General features: G+C 41.6%; 1 protein-coding gene and 1 long non-coding RNA gene across 4 annotated transcripts; one reads left to right on the top strand and one right to left on the bottom strand.

Annotated features, from left to right (window-relative positions):
- Window positions 1–3522: 3522 nt before the first annotated feature.
- Window positions 3523–18312, top strand: LOC123771050 (uncharacterized). 3 transcript variants are annotated; one of them, XM_069309600.1, is made up of 2 exons: window positions 3523–3628; window positions 16268–18312. In XM_069309600.1, exon 2 carries the CDS (start codon window positions 16289–16291, stop codon window positions 18128–18130), a length of 1842 nt encoding a protein of 613 aa, XP_069165701.1. In that variant the 5' UTR covers window positions 3523–3628; window positions 16268–16288; the 3' UTR covers window positions 18131–18312. The 3 variants fall into 3 exon arrangements, with proteins under 3 accessions (XP_069165701.1, XP_045619286.2, XP_045619285.2); XM_045763330.2 differs by lacking the exon at window positions 3523–3628 and adding an exon at window positions 6641–6780; XM_045763329.2 differs by lacking the exon at window positions 3523–3628 and adding an exon at window positions 14457–14549.
- Window positions 8712–13476, bottom strand: LOC138354966 (uncharacterized). The gene is made up of 2 exons (XR_011223772.1): window positions 13326–13476; window positions 8712–9987 (listed from the first exon to the last, which is right to left on the bottom strand). It is a non-coding gene; the product is annotated as an uncharacterized lncRNA (long non-coding RNA).
- Window positions 18313–19546: the final 1234 nt, after the last annotated feature.

Here is a 19546-nt window from a genome sequence, read left to right as displayed (position 1 = left end):
ATTGGTGGATTCTGACTAAGATCCTTTTCTTCATCAATATGCTGCAAGGTAAAGGTAAAAAAGTCCGCTACGGGCTCACCATAGCCCGTGATACTTGGAACTTTTTGTTCCAGGTAGCAAATCTTAAACAACATGCAAGGTAATGGTGTTAATTTGCTAGTTTTGATGTGCATTAGTATGTCCCATATGAAAGTTCTTGCATTTTTCGATATAAAAAAGCATTTGTTAGTCTTCCTACCATATGTATATCTCACAATTTATGTGATTCTTTGTGGATTGGCATCTTTTAAAGAAGTTGGGCTTTGTTGTTTACACTTTTCTTTTTCTGTCCGTGTCATCCCTCTAGTTCACGTCCTCTCCGTTCTCTTTCTTGGTCGGAAATGACTTTTGTCAAATTTTCCTATGATTCTTCCACGTCTTAAGCTATTAACTCCCTCCAGGCGGTGTTAATAGCTTAAGACGTGGAAGAATCATAGGAAAATTTGATTCCGCATGCAACTCTGCTCTCATTCTAGATGATGAAGCATGCAGCTTGTAAATCAAAAACTGTAGCTGCAATATTTTTCATAACATGTATACTTGTATATAAAGCACTGGAAGACTATTTAATATTTGTAATTTTGAAACATGTGTATAGACAAGTTATACCTTTCAGTTTACTTTAACGGAAATCGTTTAGAGAAAATGTTAAGGACTAACTATATTAAGTTGCTTCTGGTTTAAATATATATTTTTTATCGTTAACAAATATACAACCTGAAAAGTTTCAGTTTTATATTTAAATTTCATGTTTTTACATTGTTAGTTCATATAATTATGTTATTGACATCCGGGCCGCGGGGACGCTAAGCCCCGGAAGCACCTCAAGGTAACCTCAAGGTAAGGTGACATTACAAATATTAAAGTTATATTTCCTGTAAAGTCTTAGTTGTGAAAGCAACTAATAGTCAAACTACTACTACCTGAATTTACCCGAGGGCCACTAACACTTTAATTGCCTCGACGAAGACAGGAATCCAGCGGCTTGTCAAAGGTCCCCTCTATTCCCTGGAAACACAAACCGAAACTGTCTCTATTTTCCGCTTGTTACAACTTGTAATAAAGTTGTTACATCTTGGCTTAACGTGTTTATGACGTATTAGAACGTTGTTACAACTTGCTATATTGGTTGTTATAACTGGTTAGGAGGTGTTAAAACTTGTTCGAACGTTGTACCAACGTCGTAGTTTCGGTGTGTGTGTGTTTGGCGGGTTTAACCCAATGATTTTTTCTAGCTGGATTTTAAAATTCAACCAAGTTTTGGCCTTTACGGCTTCTGTGCGTTGGCGATTCCATGGGACCATTTTTCGCCCTGTGGGTGAAAAAGCATTTCCTATTTTCAGTCCTACATTGTGGCATGTTCAGTTTGAAACCGTTGGTTCTTGTCTGTGATACATTTGACATTTTGAAGAAATTGTTCTAATCAACATCCTCCAAATTGTTCAGTATTTTAAAAGTTCATTTGTTTCATTTTTCATTTTCATTTTTTTCTTGCAATGTATTTGTTTTCATTTTATTAATTCTGCTAGAATTTACCTACTTAAAATTATCTGTTAGATTAAGGACCTGCCCGAAACGCTGCGCGTACTAGTGACTTTACAAGATTGTAAATATTATGCTATGTATTCTCACAAACCCAATGTACCTTCTTGTATATAAATAAATAAATAAATAAATAAATAAGTTTCGCCAAAATCATGTTTGGTTTGCAGTGTTGTTATCCCTGAGTCCCTCAACCGTCCTGGTATGAGAATTGACTTAGTTCTGGACTTGACTTAGTTCTGAATTGACTTAGTTCACAATCAACTTGAGAATGGTCCAGGACGGACCGAAACGTCGTCGTCCCTTCACCTTCTAATGTGTGGTCTGGTTAAATTAGTTCTGGAATTATTTTGTTCCCCGGTATTGAACTTCATCCAAGGAAGCTATGTCTTTCTGGAGATGAGATCTTCATGCCTGTATTCATTAATCCAAGTGGGGACATAACTCCCTTCTTTTCCTTAAGTCAAAAGGTACACTTGATCATTGCAAGGGTTTTATTAGCTTTCCATACTGGCGTTCCCACTTGTACAACTTTCAGTAAATGATGGATTCTGACTCCGAGGTCAGTTTCTTCATCAATCTGCAATTTGGTAGTTTGACGTTGGTTGTTATGCCCCACATCTAATGTCTTGCCTTTTTCGAAATTAAAAAGCATTTGCCAGTCTTTCGACCATTTGTGGAGTATGGTCATTTTGCTGGAGCTACTTGTGGGGGCCCTGTGCCCGGGTGTACCCTGCGTGATGGGGGCTCCAGTGCCTCCTGTGTTGCGGTCGTCGACGATTGGCTTAGAGTTTACCGGGATTGTAGACTTCCCGACGGTGGATGTGACATTGTTTGACATGTTAGGTATGGACGTGTCTGCTTTCCCTGGAGTGCATCTCTTTTTTAGTTATCGAGCGGTCGTCAAGTTTGGCTCCCTGCATGTCTACCCTGATTTTAGGAAGCGGCATGACGGACGGTCCTTCAAATTGCCTGGAACTGATGGTTCGGTGGTTGTTTCTGATCGCAGCGACACCACCACGTACAATGCCGTTCAGGGTGCGCCCTATGAGTTCCCCGAGGCGTTGTTGCGCTGGAACTTTGGGCAGTATGGACAGGTGTTGGCCAACCAGTTGAATGTCATGTCCGGTCGGCTGAAGGGTGTTCCGAACGCTAATTGGACCGTCTTTGTGCAATCGGATCCTTGGTTGAGTATGCGTCACCCCTCTGCCGTAAGTTTTCAGGCCGTCTGGGAGGAATGGCGACGGTATCGTCAGCGGTATCTTCGGGATCATTATCCGACTATGTATAATAGGGGATGATTTTGTGTCTGACTCCGAGTGATGTGTACATTTTCTCTGCGCGTGTGGGCGTAGTATCGACCAGAGCGCGTGCGGCCGGGCGCAGGTTATCGACCAGAGCGCGTGCGGGCGGCCGCAGGTTATCGACCGGAGCGCTTGCGGGCGGGCGCAGGTTATCGACCAGAGCGAGTTGTTGTTGTTGTTATAGATTCAGCTACTCGGAACAAGCTCCAAGTAGCACGGGCTATGGTGAGCCCCTAACTTGACTTACCTGGCACAGGAGCGGGGCAAGTAGCACGGGCTATGGTGAGCCCGTAGTGGACTTACCTGGCACAGGAGCGGGGCAAGTAGCACGGGCTATGGTGAGCCCGTAGTGGACTTACCTGGCACAGGAGCGGGCAAGTAGCACGGGCTATGGTGAGCCCGTAGTGAACTTACCTGGCACAGGAGCGGGGCAAGTAGCACGGGCTATGGTGAGCCCGTAACTCATCTGACACAGGAGCGGGGCAAGTAGCACGGGCTAAGGTGACCCCGTAGTGGACTTACCTGGCACAGGAGCGGGGCGTGATGACACCGGAGGTAGTGCTAGGGGGTATATATATATATATAGGTCACGAGCAAGCGAATCACAAGCGCTTAGTCACTCCGGAGCTCTTGAAGCCGGTGGACGTGTGTGTGAGGAAGGTCCTGCTGGAGAAATCATTCGTTTGTTGTTGATGTTTATCCCGTGAAGCGAACGGAGTGACGTCTCTGGATTCTGCATTCACGTTAGTTAACTTTATCATTTTATTCACTCCTTTTACTAATATTATTATTTAACACATATATTTACTTTCTATTTGATTGTTGTACTGTCTATTTTTTTAGTTTTCCCCTTTCTTACCATGTTTACTTACGTCATCTATTATTTAGATCTTGATCTTTGTTTACACTCTCTTTCACTCTCTCTCTCTACTCCGGTGAACGATCCTTTTTGATATCTCTATACCTACCATTTTGATACTTGTCCAATCTATTTTGATTTTGAGCTCACTTTGCAACTCACTAGTTTTTACTCGTTGCAAGAGGATGAATATTGCAAGGTTGCGAATCATCATGAACCAGACTAGGGTCGTCCTCTGCCATGTTGCATCCAAGATGGCCGCACACGGTTTTAGGTTGACAGGTCTTAAACCACCGCCAAACTAGGGTTGACAGGTCTTAAACCACCGTCAAACCAGGGTTGACGGTCTTAAACCACCGTCAAACCAGGGTTGACGGTCTTAAACCACCGTCAAACCAGGGTTGACAGGCCTTAAACCACCGTCAAACCAGGGTTGACAGGCCTTAAACCACCGTCAAACCAGGGTTGACGGTCTTAAACCACCGCCAAACCAGGGTTGACAGGCCTTAAACCACCGCCAAACCAGGGTTGACAGGTCTTAAACCACCGCCAAACCAGGGTTGACAGGCCTTAAACCACCGCCAAACCAGGGTTGACAGGCCTTAAACCACCGCCAAACCAGGGTTGACGGTCTTAAACCACCGTCAAACCAGGGTTGACAGGCCTTAAACCACCGCAAAACCAGGGTTGACAGGCCTTAAACCACCGCCAAACCAGGGTTAACGGTCTTAAACCACCACCAAACCATTCTTCGAGGCAGCGTCGAAAGTCTATTCTTGCAAGCATATAGCAGCCATCATAATGTAAATATTGTATTAGTTTATGCACCAGAATAGTCTCCCGCTTCTAACAGATTATGAATGTTTTAATTTGTTTAAGGATTCAAATTTTGAATTTAAAATTTTAACCGGAATTTAACGGACAGCGGTACTCACCACGTGCTTGTCTAGTAGCACTTAACTACTCTCAAAATCTTTTTCGGATGCCTACTCATTGAGCACCAGATAAAGACGACGCAACAAATGAAAATTACGTCTAGATGTGGCAAAGAAAGCTGTCCCAGAGGTCATATAGTCCCTATAACTTCTATATAAAGTAGCATCATCATCACGACTGGTCAATACTGCTCCAGTAACTTGACATTTATCTTATATATGAAAAAAAATAACAGCAGCAGGAAACCAACAGGTATAGTACAGGTTTTGGTTCTCAGGGGATGCGCGCGCAATGTGACTGACAAGCACACGTGGCGGTTACCTCAAGGTGGTGGTTCCGTAGCCCGGTCTCTCCTAAAGATGGAGAGGTACAGGCGAAGGAAAAGCTGTAGAAATGGGGAATATAGTGAAAGATAGCAGGCGGACTGTCCGCCTTGCTGACACGATATGTTTGGTAGCTAAGCCATGACAAGTTGTGATTGGTGATCTGGTCAAACGGGGTGGGTGGGGAAGGGGGAGAGAAGGATAAGTAGGTGATGGGGGCGGGGATAAGTGAAGGGACACGTATGTGGGGGGAGGCGAAGTAGGGGGAGATGAGGTGCGATATGATAGGTGGGAGAGATGGCAGTAGGTGGCGACGGGAGGGAGGTGGGAGACAAGCCTCTCCCCGACTCCCGGTCGCGCCCACTACAGAGATATTAGCCAGTGGAAGCCAGCTATGTGGGTGTATGCGCATGTGGGTGTCTGCGCATGCGTGCCGGGTATGGTGGGGGGGAAGGGGGGTTAGGATAAACACAGGGTGTATAGCAAGATGTTAGAGATTGGGACAGATCTTGCGATCTAATCGTCTGAGTGGGAGCAAGAGCAGAACGAATGGCATTGTGCGGCACACACAGTTGTCAACACCAACCTGAACCCTCACCTTTGCCGACAAGCACCTGCCTATAGTGGCCACTTAGTTATAACCTCTTCAACCTAGCTATCTTACATCATATATACACACATCAACAGATACATCATCTCCAATTTATCATGGTTATTTACGACGGATCCATCTCCCACTAACAAGTAAAGGTTGATTCAATTGGGCAAGTGTAACAACAGCTCAGCCGAGATTACGTCCAGAGCGGTGTGGACAGGGCGATCGATTTATCGATCGCCGCCCCACAGCGAGCAGCTGCGATATGGGCGAAATGCTCTGGTTAAATGAAACCAAAGCGCGTTACTTTTAAAGCTGTATGACAGATGTACTGTAAATACAGAACGTAGTGGGACATACTGTATTAGTGCGATTCAGTAGGATCTTTTTATCTTATAAATTATATGCTTTAAGCCTGGTTAGGGTGTGTTGTGGGTAAAAAATATATTCTATTATACCATACTGTGGTCAACACAAATAACTTATTCCATGTTGCACTATTATATATGTTACACTGTTACAAAATGCTTCTGTATTCCACAATGATTTATATTATGGTATGCTGTGGCGCGACGATTTTGACAAAATTCATGCTGTAATAAAAACTGCGCAGTTGAGGCTACAGTGTTAACAGCTGGCGTACCGTGCTATATGTTATAGGAACAAGTCTATATTGTAACCTGAGGTTTTATTTAGCTTCAAGCTAAAAAAAAACACAGCGAACAGCTACGGATAAATCAATATCATCTTCCCCACGAGAGGATAAACTGCTGCAGCTGGATGTATAACCCTTCCCACAGTAACAAAATTATTATTTACCCAGGTTTCAACACTGCTCATTAATCAAATGAGTTTCCCTTCCACCACAGCGGGCGGGGTAGCCAATGGGAAGGCAGGATTTTTTGGGAGACCCGTAGCCAGCGCGCCGATTGGCTGGCGCGGGAGAGACTAGCTTGGTGCGGCGAGGGGAAAAAGAGGGCGTGCGGGCGCCGGTATATAAGGCTCACGTCCACCTAGGGCGCCTCAGTACCCGCTTGACATTCGTCGGGAGAGTGTCGGTGGTTCATTCGTTATCGACAACTCTAAATTTTTTTGTATGAATCGATTATGACGCTCTTGTATATGGTGGTTTAGCCATACTGAACTATCGTTGCAATCTTCCCTTCCCTAAGTGAATGAAAGGTAAGCTATCAGGCCATCTAACCGAGTTAATGGCAAACTTGTTGGATTTTCAAGGTCAAGATATTTTGATTACAGATGGAAAACGACCAATTAATAACAGGAAGTAGTTTTGTAGAACAGAACACAGCGATGGAACACAACTCGTCAGGAACAATCGCAGTAGAAACTGTATAATCATTTATGGAGGTTCTCCAGATCAAAAAACAGAATCTCGTAGGCCTACCATTTGCAGTACTCAACAGCAACTTAAATCCAGTGGCGGCTAGTAGGACCAGGCAAGAAGAGTGATCAACAGGTCTATCCTACGGAAACTGGTGGTTAAGTAGTAAAGGGAAATCAAGGAGGCTTTTTTTTTCTAGACTGATGTTTGTAAACTGTTGAAATCTGAAACATTAAGCCTGAATGGTCCCCAGGACTATATGCAACTGAAAACTCACACCCCAGAAGTGACTCGAACCCATACTGCCAGGAGCACTCTGCTGGCGTACAGGATCCCTTAACAGCTCGACCAACACGACTTAACCTCTTCTTCTAACCTTTATGCGATGTGAAATGAGTTGCAATTTAAGTAGTTTCCTGTTTAAGACGTGTGCTTCATATAGCACTATACATGACGTTTTAGATTCAGCTTCTTGAGGTTATCTTGAGATGATTTCGGGGCTTTTAGTGTCCCCGCGGCCCGGTCCTCGACCAGGCCTCCACCCCCAGGAAGCAGCCCGTGACAGCTGACTAACACCCAGGTACCTATTTTACTGCTAGGTAACAGGGGCATAGGGTGAAAAAAACTCTGCCCATTGTTTCTCGCCGGCGCCTGGGATCGAACCCGGGACCACAGGATCACAAGTCCAGCGTGCTGTCCGCTCGGCCGACCGGCTCAGCTGCAGTACCCTGAACAAAAGTTCCAAGTAGCACGGGCTATGGTGAGCCCGTAGTGGACTTATGACACTTCACTTCCCTATTAGTGAATAGTTAAGTGATTTTCCTTCAAAATATCACAATTTACCCGTCCCCCTGATGTGGGTACAGTAGATATACCGATTCCTAAAAGCCAGGTAGTTGCAAGTTAGGCTTTTAGAGTTTTTAGGTGGTTTACACTACCAAAAGACTTGTGGTCCTGGGTTCGATCCCAGGCGCCGGCGAGAAACAATGGGCAGAGTTTTTTTCACCCTATGCCCCTGTTACCTAGCAGTAAAATAGGTACCTGGGTGTTAGTCAGCTGTCACGGGCTGCTTCCTGGGGGGTGGAGGCCTGGTCGAGGACCGGGCCGCGGGGACACTAAAGCCCCGAAATCATCTCAAGAAGCTGAATCAAAAACGTCATGTATAGTGCTATATGAAGCACACGTCTTAAACAGGAAATTACTTAAATTGCAACTCATTTCACATCGCATAAAGGTTAGAAGAAGAGGTTAAGTCGTGTTGGTCGAGCGGTTAAGGGATCCTGTACGCCAGCAGAGTGCTCCTGGCAGTATGGGTTCGAGTCACTTCTGGGGTGTGAGTTTTCAGTTGCATATAGTCCTGGGGACCATTCAGGCTTAATGTTTTAGATTTCAACAGTTTACAAACATGTCTAGAAAAAGGCCTCCTTGATGGCCCTTTCCTTCTCAACCACCAGTTTCCGTAGGATAGGCCTGCAAAAAAAAAAAGGGGGGGGGCGAGTGGGAGAACGAGGGGTAGGGGGAGGAGATTGTGGGAAGGATGAAAGAAGGGCACTCGTCTTAATGTATAATAGGGATATAGAGAGGAAAATAGGCGCCAATTAGGGTAGGTAGGTATCCCTTGCTCTTTACGGGCTATTCATGCCCGTGCCACCTCTTGGGTGGCTTAATCTTAATCAATCAATCAATCCTTACTCTCCTGGGGCGGAGAGCAAGGGAGGGTGACAAGAGGCGTCGAGGTTCAGGTACAAGTAGAGCAGGTATCCTCGGAAGGTTAGGTTCAAGCAAGTTTACTCAGATGAAATACATTCTAAAAAGATGGAGTAGCTAAGACTATTTCTGCCCTCATCTACTTGTCCCTCAAGGGGCTCACAATTCCATACAATAGACAAATGTGTCTTAATTCAATAATCATCCCATAGTACAAAATATATTGCAATTATCTTGCTCTTGGGGCAAAGTGATCGGCCTAAGAATACCTCTATCATTCCACGTCAACATCATCTTTAAGAGTATAATGTATATCCACTATACAGGCGATGAGTCACAATAACGTGGCTAAAGTATGTTGACCAGACCACACACACTAGAAGGTGAAGGGACGACGACGTTTCGGTCCGTCCTGGACCATTCTCAAGTCAATGTGTTCATAGTGTCATCATAGTGTTCATCTTCACGACATTGTTCTGCACCTCACCACCACAAGAACACACTTTTTCAGCTTTATTTCCTACTGCCTCTAGGCTAGCCTTAATCGACGCCTTTCTCCCAAACGTTGGTCACAGGGGGCTACAGTTCTCGCCACTGTTTCTACCTTATTCCCAACGAACAATCGTCGCTCTTTGGAGATTCGTCCATCCTGCTTGTAGGAGCCTGCTGTTAACATTTCAGATAGGGCTTCATGGGAAAGAGGAACCAGCATTTTGGGTAACTTCGACAATTGCAACAAGATGGCAAGAGCTTTCCTTTCCCCCCCAATCTTCATTCTACACTCAGGAATCTTGCTTCTTACCGCAGTGCCGGCATCTCGAGTCAAATTGGCATTTCAGAGTCATATGCCCCCAACGAGAACACTTCATATATAATATGGGTTCAATATATTTAGTCACTCCTGTAGCGAAGTCCCCGCACAAAAAGTATCTGGAATGTCACTCTTCAACAGGGCAGCTACCTTACTTTTTCCCACCACTTATAATATTCCTCTTTGGCCACTTCAATTGTTGCGATAAAGGTACTTCGGGTCTAAATAAGTTGGATACTTAACAACCCTTGTGTGACTTTTTCCCATTTCAGGAGTAACCAACAACTTTCTTAAACCGACCTGACGTTAAGTGTTCCAATGCCTTGTCCGTCCCAACCTACGTAAGGCCGGTGAACACCCTCTTTAAACAATGTTCGAATTCACCAAATTCCTTGGCCAATTGAACTGGTCACTTCAACTTCTGATGAAAGCGCAAACAAGCCAAAAGAAGAAATGGTCACTTCCTTCCTTTAAACTATCATCAGTCTTGCCGTGTGTGGTCCTGTAGCGTCTGTCTGGTGAGGTTTTCCTGTTGATATTAAAACAATAATTAAAGACCCTGGTCCTGTCTAGCGTCAGTCATTACTAATGGTTTGGTAGTTTGAGGCTACTCTCGCTTCTTACCCATCTGTTTATATTCTATTTTTTTTCCTTGGCCTGGAAAGGCCTAGAGTCGTCTGTCATCCTCACTCAAGACTGCGGACATAGCACCTGTTTGCCCAGCAGGTGATCACAAGTTCACAACCTTCCAGGGCGCTCAAAGACGCGCCCGTCCATGACCAGGGTTGGGATAGAACCGATGAAGTGAGGTTAAATTAGTATTAAGTGCTTAATTTCCAAGACTTCAGCCAAGACCAAGACTTGGCTGAACTTCCAAGCATACATGCATGTACACAATATATATGCATATACACTCATACACATGTGTATACATATGTACATAGGGAGAAAGAAGAGATACATGCGTACATATACACAGTTTCTCTAACTTTTATACCATGCAAGGTGATGGAGAAGATCGTGAGGAAAAGGCTCTTAGAGCATCTGGGAGGGAAATAGCTTTGTAACACCACCAGCATGGGTTCAGAGATGGTAAAGTGTGCCTCACAGGTTTAATAGAATTCTATGACCAAACAAAAATTAGGCAAGAAAGAAGGGCGGGCAACTTCCTTTTCTCAGAGTGTCAGAAAGCCTTTGACAGTACTGCATAAAAGGTTGTTGCAAATGTTGGAGCAACAGACAGGCGTAAAAGTTAAGGTGCTCCAGTGGATAAGGGAGTATCTGAGCAACAGGAAACAACGAGAACTGAGAGGGAGACATCACAGTGGCGAGATGTCACCAGCGGAGTCCCACAGGGCTCTGTACTTGGACCCATCATGTTTCTAATATATGTAAACGATCTTCTAGAGGGTATAGACTCATTCCTCTCAATGTTTGCTGATGATGCAAAAATTATGCGAAGAATGAAGACAGATGAAGGTAAACAGACTACAGGACGACCTGGACAAACTGGAGGAATGGTCTAGAAAATGGCTACTTAAGTTCAACTCAGGAAAGTGTAATGAAATTAGGCGAAGGGAGCAGAAGGCTGAACACAAGGTACTATCTGGGAGGTGAAATCCTACAAGAGTCAAATAGAGAAAAATATCTGGGGGGTTGATATCACACCGAACCTGTCCCCAGAAGACCACATCAAAAGAATATCAGCGGCATATGCTAGATTGGCAACATCAGTACAACCTTTAGAAACTTGTGTAAGGAATCGTTCAGGACCCTGTATACCACTTATGTCCGACCAATCCTGGAATATGCAGCTTCAGCCTGGAGTCCATACCTAGTTAATAATTAAACAAGACGAAGAGAAGATTCAGCGGTATGCCACAAGACTCGTCCCAGAACTGAGAAGTATGAGCTACGAGGAAAGGCTAAAATAGCTGAAACTCGGTCCCTGAAAGACGAGAGTAAGGGGGAGACATGATAACCACCTACAAAATTCTCAGGGGAATTGACAAGGTGGACAAAGACGGGCGGGACACGAACAAGGGGACACAGATGGAAACTTGGTACCCAAATGAGGCACAGACATTAGAAAGAATTTTTTTAGTGTCAAAGTAGTTAAATGGAATGCATTAAGCAGCGATATGGTGGAGGCTGACTCCATACAGTTTCAAATATAGATATGATAGAGCTCAGTAAGCTCAGGAATCTTCACACCAGTTGATTGACATTTGAGAGACAGGACCAAAGAGCCAAAGCTCAACCCCCGCAAGCACAACTAGGAGTGCATACATACCAAGATATACATAAATAAATGCAGATATGTATCAAGATTATACATAGATATACATATACGAACGTGTATATCGCAATAAAATCACAATATAATGGCGTGATATATCAATGAAAATCTTTTTGGGGCAATGGAGCGACTAATTCGCGAACCGCTGATTCCCAGACGCCTGCCTTAACCGACTGCCACGATGGTACAAAAGTTGACCAACCCAGAAATCTACCAAGTCCTCTGGGAAGTTCCGGAGGCCCCAAACCGGAGCCCAACCAGTTTTTTCTAGCCAAGTCCCCCTTCCCCCGAAATAAAAAATGGGAAAGATTGAAGGCAAAACGTATCAGAATTGAAAGACGAGATATGCTCACTATTTACAAATCAATAACCGAAAATTTGTCTAAATCCGCAACATCTAGAGACCCAACCCGTTCTCGCACTTGCTTACGGTCAATATTGGCTTATTTAATACTTGCATATGTGACATACTAATTGATTGTGAATATTTTAGTTTACCTTGAAAAGCTTCATAGAAAACACCAAGAAGGTTAGGTGAGGGTGTTTTCTATGAAGCTTTTCAAGGTAAACTAAAATATTCACAATTAGTATGTCACACATGCACTTATTAAATAAGCCAATATTGACTATAAGCAAGTGCGAGAACGGGTTGCGAGACCACATATAAATTACGAAAACACCGTCTAGATGTCGCAAGAACTAGGAAAAAGAGTTTTTTGCCGTGGTTGACGTATTTAATAAATTGAGAGGAAAACTCAAGCAAACACTTTGAAAGCTTGGATACACTACCCAGTGGGAAACAATATCCACGAGTTACGTTAATTCAATGTTCAATTAACGTTGATTTACGGGAATTTAACGTTTGGAAAAAAAATATAATTTGTACCCACTGGTTCATATTCTAATAAAAATACGAAACACTAAAAGGTCTCTACCCATAACTAAACACGCACAGCTCAACAAATGTGGGTTTTTAATCTGGAGATTTTAACAGAAAACGAAGCTGAAATACTGAGGTTTGCTATTTGACTAGTACCAGAGTTGAAGTGTAAGAGACACGAGGAAAAAGATTAAAAACAAACTTGATGTAACGGTAATGTCATTGATGTGCGCAACACTAAGTTACATTCAGTACCTTTGGTTCTGGTTAGTAACCAGATTGGACGACGGGTGGACAGTTTCGCCATTGGGTATGTTGACATCGGGAAGCCTAGGCTAACACGCCGATGTCCTGGTGTATTACGTGTCATGAAAAGTACACGTAATACACCAGTATGTCAAGTGCATGTATTCGTACTCACGCGTATACATGCAAATACGCTTAATACACCTACATGCTTAATACAATTATTGAAAGGCTACATGGCAGTTAACTATTGGCTTGTTAGTCAAGATTTCAGACAATTCAAACTCTGCAATTAGTGCACAAATAAGTCACATTAACGTGATGTATCAATAAAAGTTACGAAGAGAATTCGAACCTACTCCCAAGCACACGCCTTAAACAACTAAGCCACAAGTCCTTACACAGAAATTAAATGATTTAAAAATACTTCTAAAGCCATTACTTGCATTCAAGGGTTTAAGAAGGCGATCAATTGCCCTTCCTCCCCTTGCGCTGCTCATCCGTCAACTGCTTTGCTTGTAATGCTCGTCATTGCTAGCGACACACTGGCTGAGTTGCTCTGGGTCACCTCTAGTCTTCTACTCGGAACGTCATGTAATCTGACAAAATTACAGGAAACTAGTATATGATCCTATTAAATACTACTGAATTTTTGCAATATATTTCCTAAAAGTTACACAAGTATTCTTGATGTATATCATCCAAATGTTATGTTACTGTACATTGTACAGAGGTGGTGAAGATTCATTACTGTTCGGGCCTGGCAACGAATCTGAAATGAAGCAGTATTACTGGTAGGTCAAATTCAGTACATAATTTTGAATAAAAAATGTTCTTAGATGTCCTAATCTATGCTCATGTCGTATTAGTGTGTATTGGCTTCACGTAAAGAGCACAGTTATGTGTCCACAAGTCCTCGTGTTGATAGTTCGAAATCCACAGCCCTCCAGGCATATTGATCCAAGTTACGGCTTACCTCCAAAGTTGTATTCATCCATTTTTAACATTCTGTATATTCAAGATTTGTGGTTGACCAAGGGTTATGTGTTCTGCTGGTAATTATTGGTATTTGCAGTACGTGGGTGAAGCGTTAATGAGATGTGATTCGAACATAGAGGTGTGTGAGCGAAGCACTGCTCGAGAGAAGTTCGAATGTAATCAGTTGTGAATCGTGTGTAAAATGTTCTCCATTCCTAAATACAGGGTTGGGTGCCTGGATTAACGAGCATTTGCCATTTATTTAATCTGTGTATGAAAAAATGCAAATTTTGAATTCACAGCTCATTAACAAATTTGAATGAGCTTTTGGCGTCCGCATCTGCATGGACAGGGGTAGCCTGAGCTCGAGTTGAAGAGTTTGAAGCCAAGGTTTTGACTTCAGTTTCGTTGCTTCACATAAGACACAAGAACTGAACAGTGATGGTCCTGTAATACGCACAATATTAACAAATTCGCATGGATATATATATATTTAACACGAATAATCAATTAAAATTGATCTTTGTAAATTCTTGTCATCAAAAGAACGTACATATTTTCCGTAACTGTCCAGTTACAGAACGTTCTCCTAATTAACGATAACCACAGACCTGTCAGTCTGGCTCTTGCAACCATGTGCGAAGCACGATCCGGATTTTTGTTCTGTTACACACGACTTTGAGTTCAGGTATTAGTTTGCTATTTTAAGACAAATATCAATAATATTTAACAATGTCGTAACTGATCTTCAATAACTAAAAAATATATATGTATCGGACTGTATGGTCTTTTGGGTTTTACAGCTAGCAAGCATTTAGGTCATTTGACCAAAGGGCCCCTGTTTGTACGCGGTTATTACTGAAGCATGTAATTTGTTGTAGTAAACATGGTGTGCCGGGGAGGCGGGGGAATGGGGGGATGATGATTGATGATTGTAACAATTGTAAGGGATGAGGAGCGTCCGGGCGGGGGGTGGAGATTGAGGAGTATCAGGGGGGAAAGGAGTGAGAGAAAACTATCTTTTTCGTGAACATGATTCGTGAACATAAGAGGAAACTGCCGGAGGCCCATTGGTCAATACATGCGACTTCCAGGGAGCAAAAATACGAAAGATATATTAATGAGAACTGAATGATCTTGCTCAAATCTTTTTTTGAATTGATCAGGTAAAAATGGATACAAATTTCACAAACCCTAAATGTTCACATGCAGACGGTGAGTCACAGTAACGTGGTTTACGATATGAAGACTTAAACCACAATTTCTGGTGTGTGGTTTAGGCTTTATAATGCTCACTCTGTATAGTTTTGTGATTTCTATTAAAGCAGATTCATTGTTTCAGATAAAAACGCTTTTACAGTTTGTTGAAGACCTCTTCCAATTAATTTGGTGAAGAATTTTCTGACAAAGGAACAAATAGTTAAATAATTGGCCATATGTGTTTACATAATGTGCTGTGGAATTCCAAATTTCAAATCTTTTGGTGTTTTGACGTGTATAGAAATGATTAAGTCTTTACAAGGTAAAGACAAACCTTTTAACCCTGTCGTAGCTTAGTCGATTAAGGCAGTGTTTGGGATGCTCCTGGACGCAGGTTCGAATCCTCGTCACGGACCTTGTGGATTTGTATCTTTACACGGTATTTTGCAAATGTCACATCACTACGGGGGCTGCTCCTAACTAATAATTTTCAGTTTTCATAATAAAAAAATTGTATATTAAAGCTTATATATGTGTGTGGATGATGAGCGTCTAGGGAGGGGGGTGATGGTTTTTATATACCACTTCTTGTAGATGTCAGGATTTTCAGGATAGTCTTAAATCCTGCTTTCCCACTTTCATATAGAATTCTGTATGAAATTCTATAAAATTCTAATTTCATACAGAATTCTATATGATAATTTTTTAAACTTGGGAAACTATACAAATTATAGTGAAGCTTCATTAATAAGTTAAGTACGAGGCACAAATCCTTTGCGCAGGTTAAGGGTTAACATCTAAAAAAAAAGTGGTATTCGGTTGGAAAAAGTTCAATGAGAGAGTGGTGGAGGCCAGAACCGTCAGTATAGGTTCTAAGCATTATATGACCGTGCTGGTAAGACGTGACCCCATGAGGCTACCTCTCATCCTGTAACTACACTTTAATTACACATAGGTAATTACATAAATCAAAGTGGAGCAGCACAATTCTAACAGTGCACTCTTCAGTTCTAAATATTGTTTGATAAACAAAATCATTTGCATGTTTGACATAATTAGATTTGACAATAATTTAACTTTCGATGAAGTATGGATAACACTAACATGCATTAGTATATATTGAGTAGCGTTCTAATCATTGCACGAATATTCTTATGTACATTTTTTTTAATATTTGATCTAATAAGTTTCTTTTTTCATTTCCAGATTACAGCAAAGTTTCCCACGATGGCAAGTCAGGTTATATACCAAAGCCCACCTTTAGACAATACAGGATCTTGGGCTTGGACGCTCAGTGCAAATCTACAGAACTTTAATCGGTTATCTCGAGAAAATTTGCAAAGGGAGCTTGATATACACCAAAGTGTTCAGAAACAAATAGGTAAACCCTTTCAATCTGTGAATCTACAACAATTTTGTTCAACTGAACCGCAAAATCAAGTGCTAGAAAATACCTCGTATTTACATAAAAACTCAACTAGTCATGTGGGGAGTGTCAGAAATACCAGCACTGTTTCTAAAAGCAGTGAGATGCCAGAGTATTTCTTAGGTCATGAATTGCAGACACCTGTTGAGAAACTTAACTTTGACACTTGTAAGTTGGCCCAGGAAAACTTTGAAAATGAAAGAAGGCAGATTTTACTTAAAGAATTTTCCAACCCAGAAATACAATCTTTGCAATCAAAAATCCAATCAGTTAATTCTAAAATAAAGCGTTTGCGTTCAAAGGAAAAAGTGTCAACCAAGCCACTCCTTACAAAAGCTATATACACTGAAAATAAACCAACGGATTCAAAAGCTATATACACTGAAAACAAACCAACGGATTCAAAAGCTATATACACTGAAAACAAACCAACGGATTCAAAAGCTAAGAAAACCGCAGAGGAGCCAAACTCATGGATCCAAACATTCAATAAGGATGTTATGTGCTTTCTTTGCCAAAAAACAGTCAAAGCCGATCATCTTGGCGAACATTTATTTTTCGGTGCTGTCAGATGTACACATTGTAATCGTGAAGTTTTGAATTGTCAAAGTTTTCAATTACTGATTGTTAATTCAATTATGGGAATTGAATCGTGTACGCATTCATTACGATACTGTTATGACCCATTTGATTACATAAGATCAAGGCTTTCAGATAAGGCCACTAGCAATTCGAGCAGTTCATTTGTTCCTATGTACTTGCTCAAAAGACTTTCATTGTATGTAGGTAGTATGGATAGCTTAAAAAATAAGGAGCCATGGGGGCCAGCACTTATACAATGCAAGAAACACTTGTCATCCGAAATTAAATCAAAAGGACATACAAAGTCAGTGACGAATGAAAATACTAATGCTGGAAAATCCAAAACAAAATTAGCTGCTAAAACTTCTAAACAAACATCTTCGAAAGACAACCAAAGCATTGGCGGTGGAAGTCTTCCACCAGAGGCAAAAAACGTAGCCAGACAAGTAACTTGCTCAACATTAATCAATCAAAATGGGTTTGGAAGCAGAGCTTCTGAAGATGCAGTGGTCGATCTTCTCTTATCGCAGAACTATGATCTTGAGCAACTTGAGCAAGCAGTAGAGTACGTTGAGGTGACGGGTCATAGTAAATTACAGAATTCAAGTTTGTCCCGTAAGCCTGAAAAGAAGCCTAGGCCTTATAAGAAACGAAAACAAATAGATAAATCTCTATTAAGCCCTTTGGTAATAGGTAAAGATCAGCCTGAGGACGAGGAAATGTGTACCGAATTCATAGAAACTCCAGCTAATGGCTACTATTACGTTGTTCGCAAGGCTATTGAAGAATGCCCGATGTGTTACACAGTTCTCTGTCCCTCCGAATTCACAGTGAATGTTGAAACATTTCTCATGACCACGATTTGCAGTGGCTGTGACTTAACGATATACATAGTCCTTGATTCCCCTGACGGATCCGTGACAGGGGTGTCAATCGTAACAGAAGAGGAACCTGAAAACGAGCCAAAATCTGTTGAAGTTACCGAAAAGAAAAAACGAAAATATACAAAACCTAAGAAACCGGTGAAAACCTCACGAGCTTCAGACTTCTTTGCAAAATAAAAATATTACATTGTGAAAAATAAATGTAACAATTATTGTATACATGTTTGATCCAATACAATCCACAGAATATTCATAAGTTATGAATCTACTTGGCAATCGTGTACAGTATTGCTATGAGGTGCTAAATAAAGGCAAATGTTATAGAATTTTTGTACTCAAAAATAAAATTTTCCAATACATATTTTTGTTAGTAATAACCTGATGTTGTTTTGCCATCCTTGTTAAAAGGAATTGTTTTCTTACATATGAGGCTTCAGCACACCAATTTGGATGCTACACGAGGAAACAGAAGAGTGTTTGAATATGTATAAAGATGTGAACTCCAAATTATATAATACATTTAAGTTAAATTTACATTTCTTGCCAAATCTATTGATATTGCCATAATAAAAGTTTATGCTCTGACTTTTGCATTTCAGCTGCCCGATTCGGTAGTCCAATAACGAGTCAATAAAAGAAAAGTTCGCCCCAGAAGAGCATTTTGACTCTGAATAGTCTTTTTGAGTAGCGTGCTTTCCTCTTACTAACATCCACAGCATTGAGGTATGTTCGCGTGTTATAAATCACCAACATGTGGGTATTCCAATCCGTCTTCAGACAAAGTCCATTACATCCAGCAGTCGACCCTACAGACTAATGCGAGTCGCGACGATCTAAATCGGATCCCTTATCTGAGGATTTAGGCCCCAGGCCTAAATCCTAACATAATAGCTTCTTCAACTTTTCCAAGCTAAAGTTTATAACATATTCAGCCTTGCGGTACAGTATCCAACTTTACAAACCACTGCTGGCCCACGGGCACAAATTATGTCATCTGGGTCATATGAATTGGAAAAAATTTACATAGGATCGTTTGAGTTTATCCACTGTTGCTGCTAGAATATCATGCAATGCATCCATGGCAGTAAATAAAACGCAGGAAACGTCACGTTCGTTACAAACACAATGCAAGTCACATTAACGTAACTGTTGTTTACTTTCGTTACACTACAGCAGGGGTCGGAGAACATTCTTGGGTATTACCCCAAATAGATGTGTCAAGATTGAATACACTATTCAAAAATAAAATGCAGAATAAATAACTCATTTCTGAGCACTTGGTAGTCTTTTATTAACATACAGCAACGCCCTCTTTCATCAATTAACAAATATCGTCAGCTAGCGAGATGTGTGAGCACTGAAATATCGATAAAAATTGAAAAATGTAAAATAAATGTTAAACAAAATATAACCAGATATACTGTAGGCATTACTAATTGGTCACTTGCAGAAATCGGTTTGTCTTTTAGGGATAACTCACAATAGATTGGGTATTTAAAACCCGAGACACTTATACAGTTGTATCCGCTGTATTCCATGATTAGGCCCACCTTTAACGTTCCCATAGTAAAGGAGTTTTTGTTTTCTGGAGAG

The sequence above is a fragment of the Procambarus clarkii genome, chromosome 65 (assembly GCF_040958095.1).
Source record: "Procambarus clarkii isolate CNS0578487 chromosome 65, FALCON_Pclarkii_2.0, whole genome shotgun sequence".
Lineage (NCBI taxonomy): Eukaryota > Metazoa > Arthropoda > Malacostraca > Decapoda > Cambaridae > Procambarus > Procambarus clarkii.
Note: the sequence above shows the minus strand (reverse complement) of the source record. Positions and strands in the feature narration are given on the sequence as shown.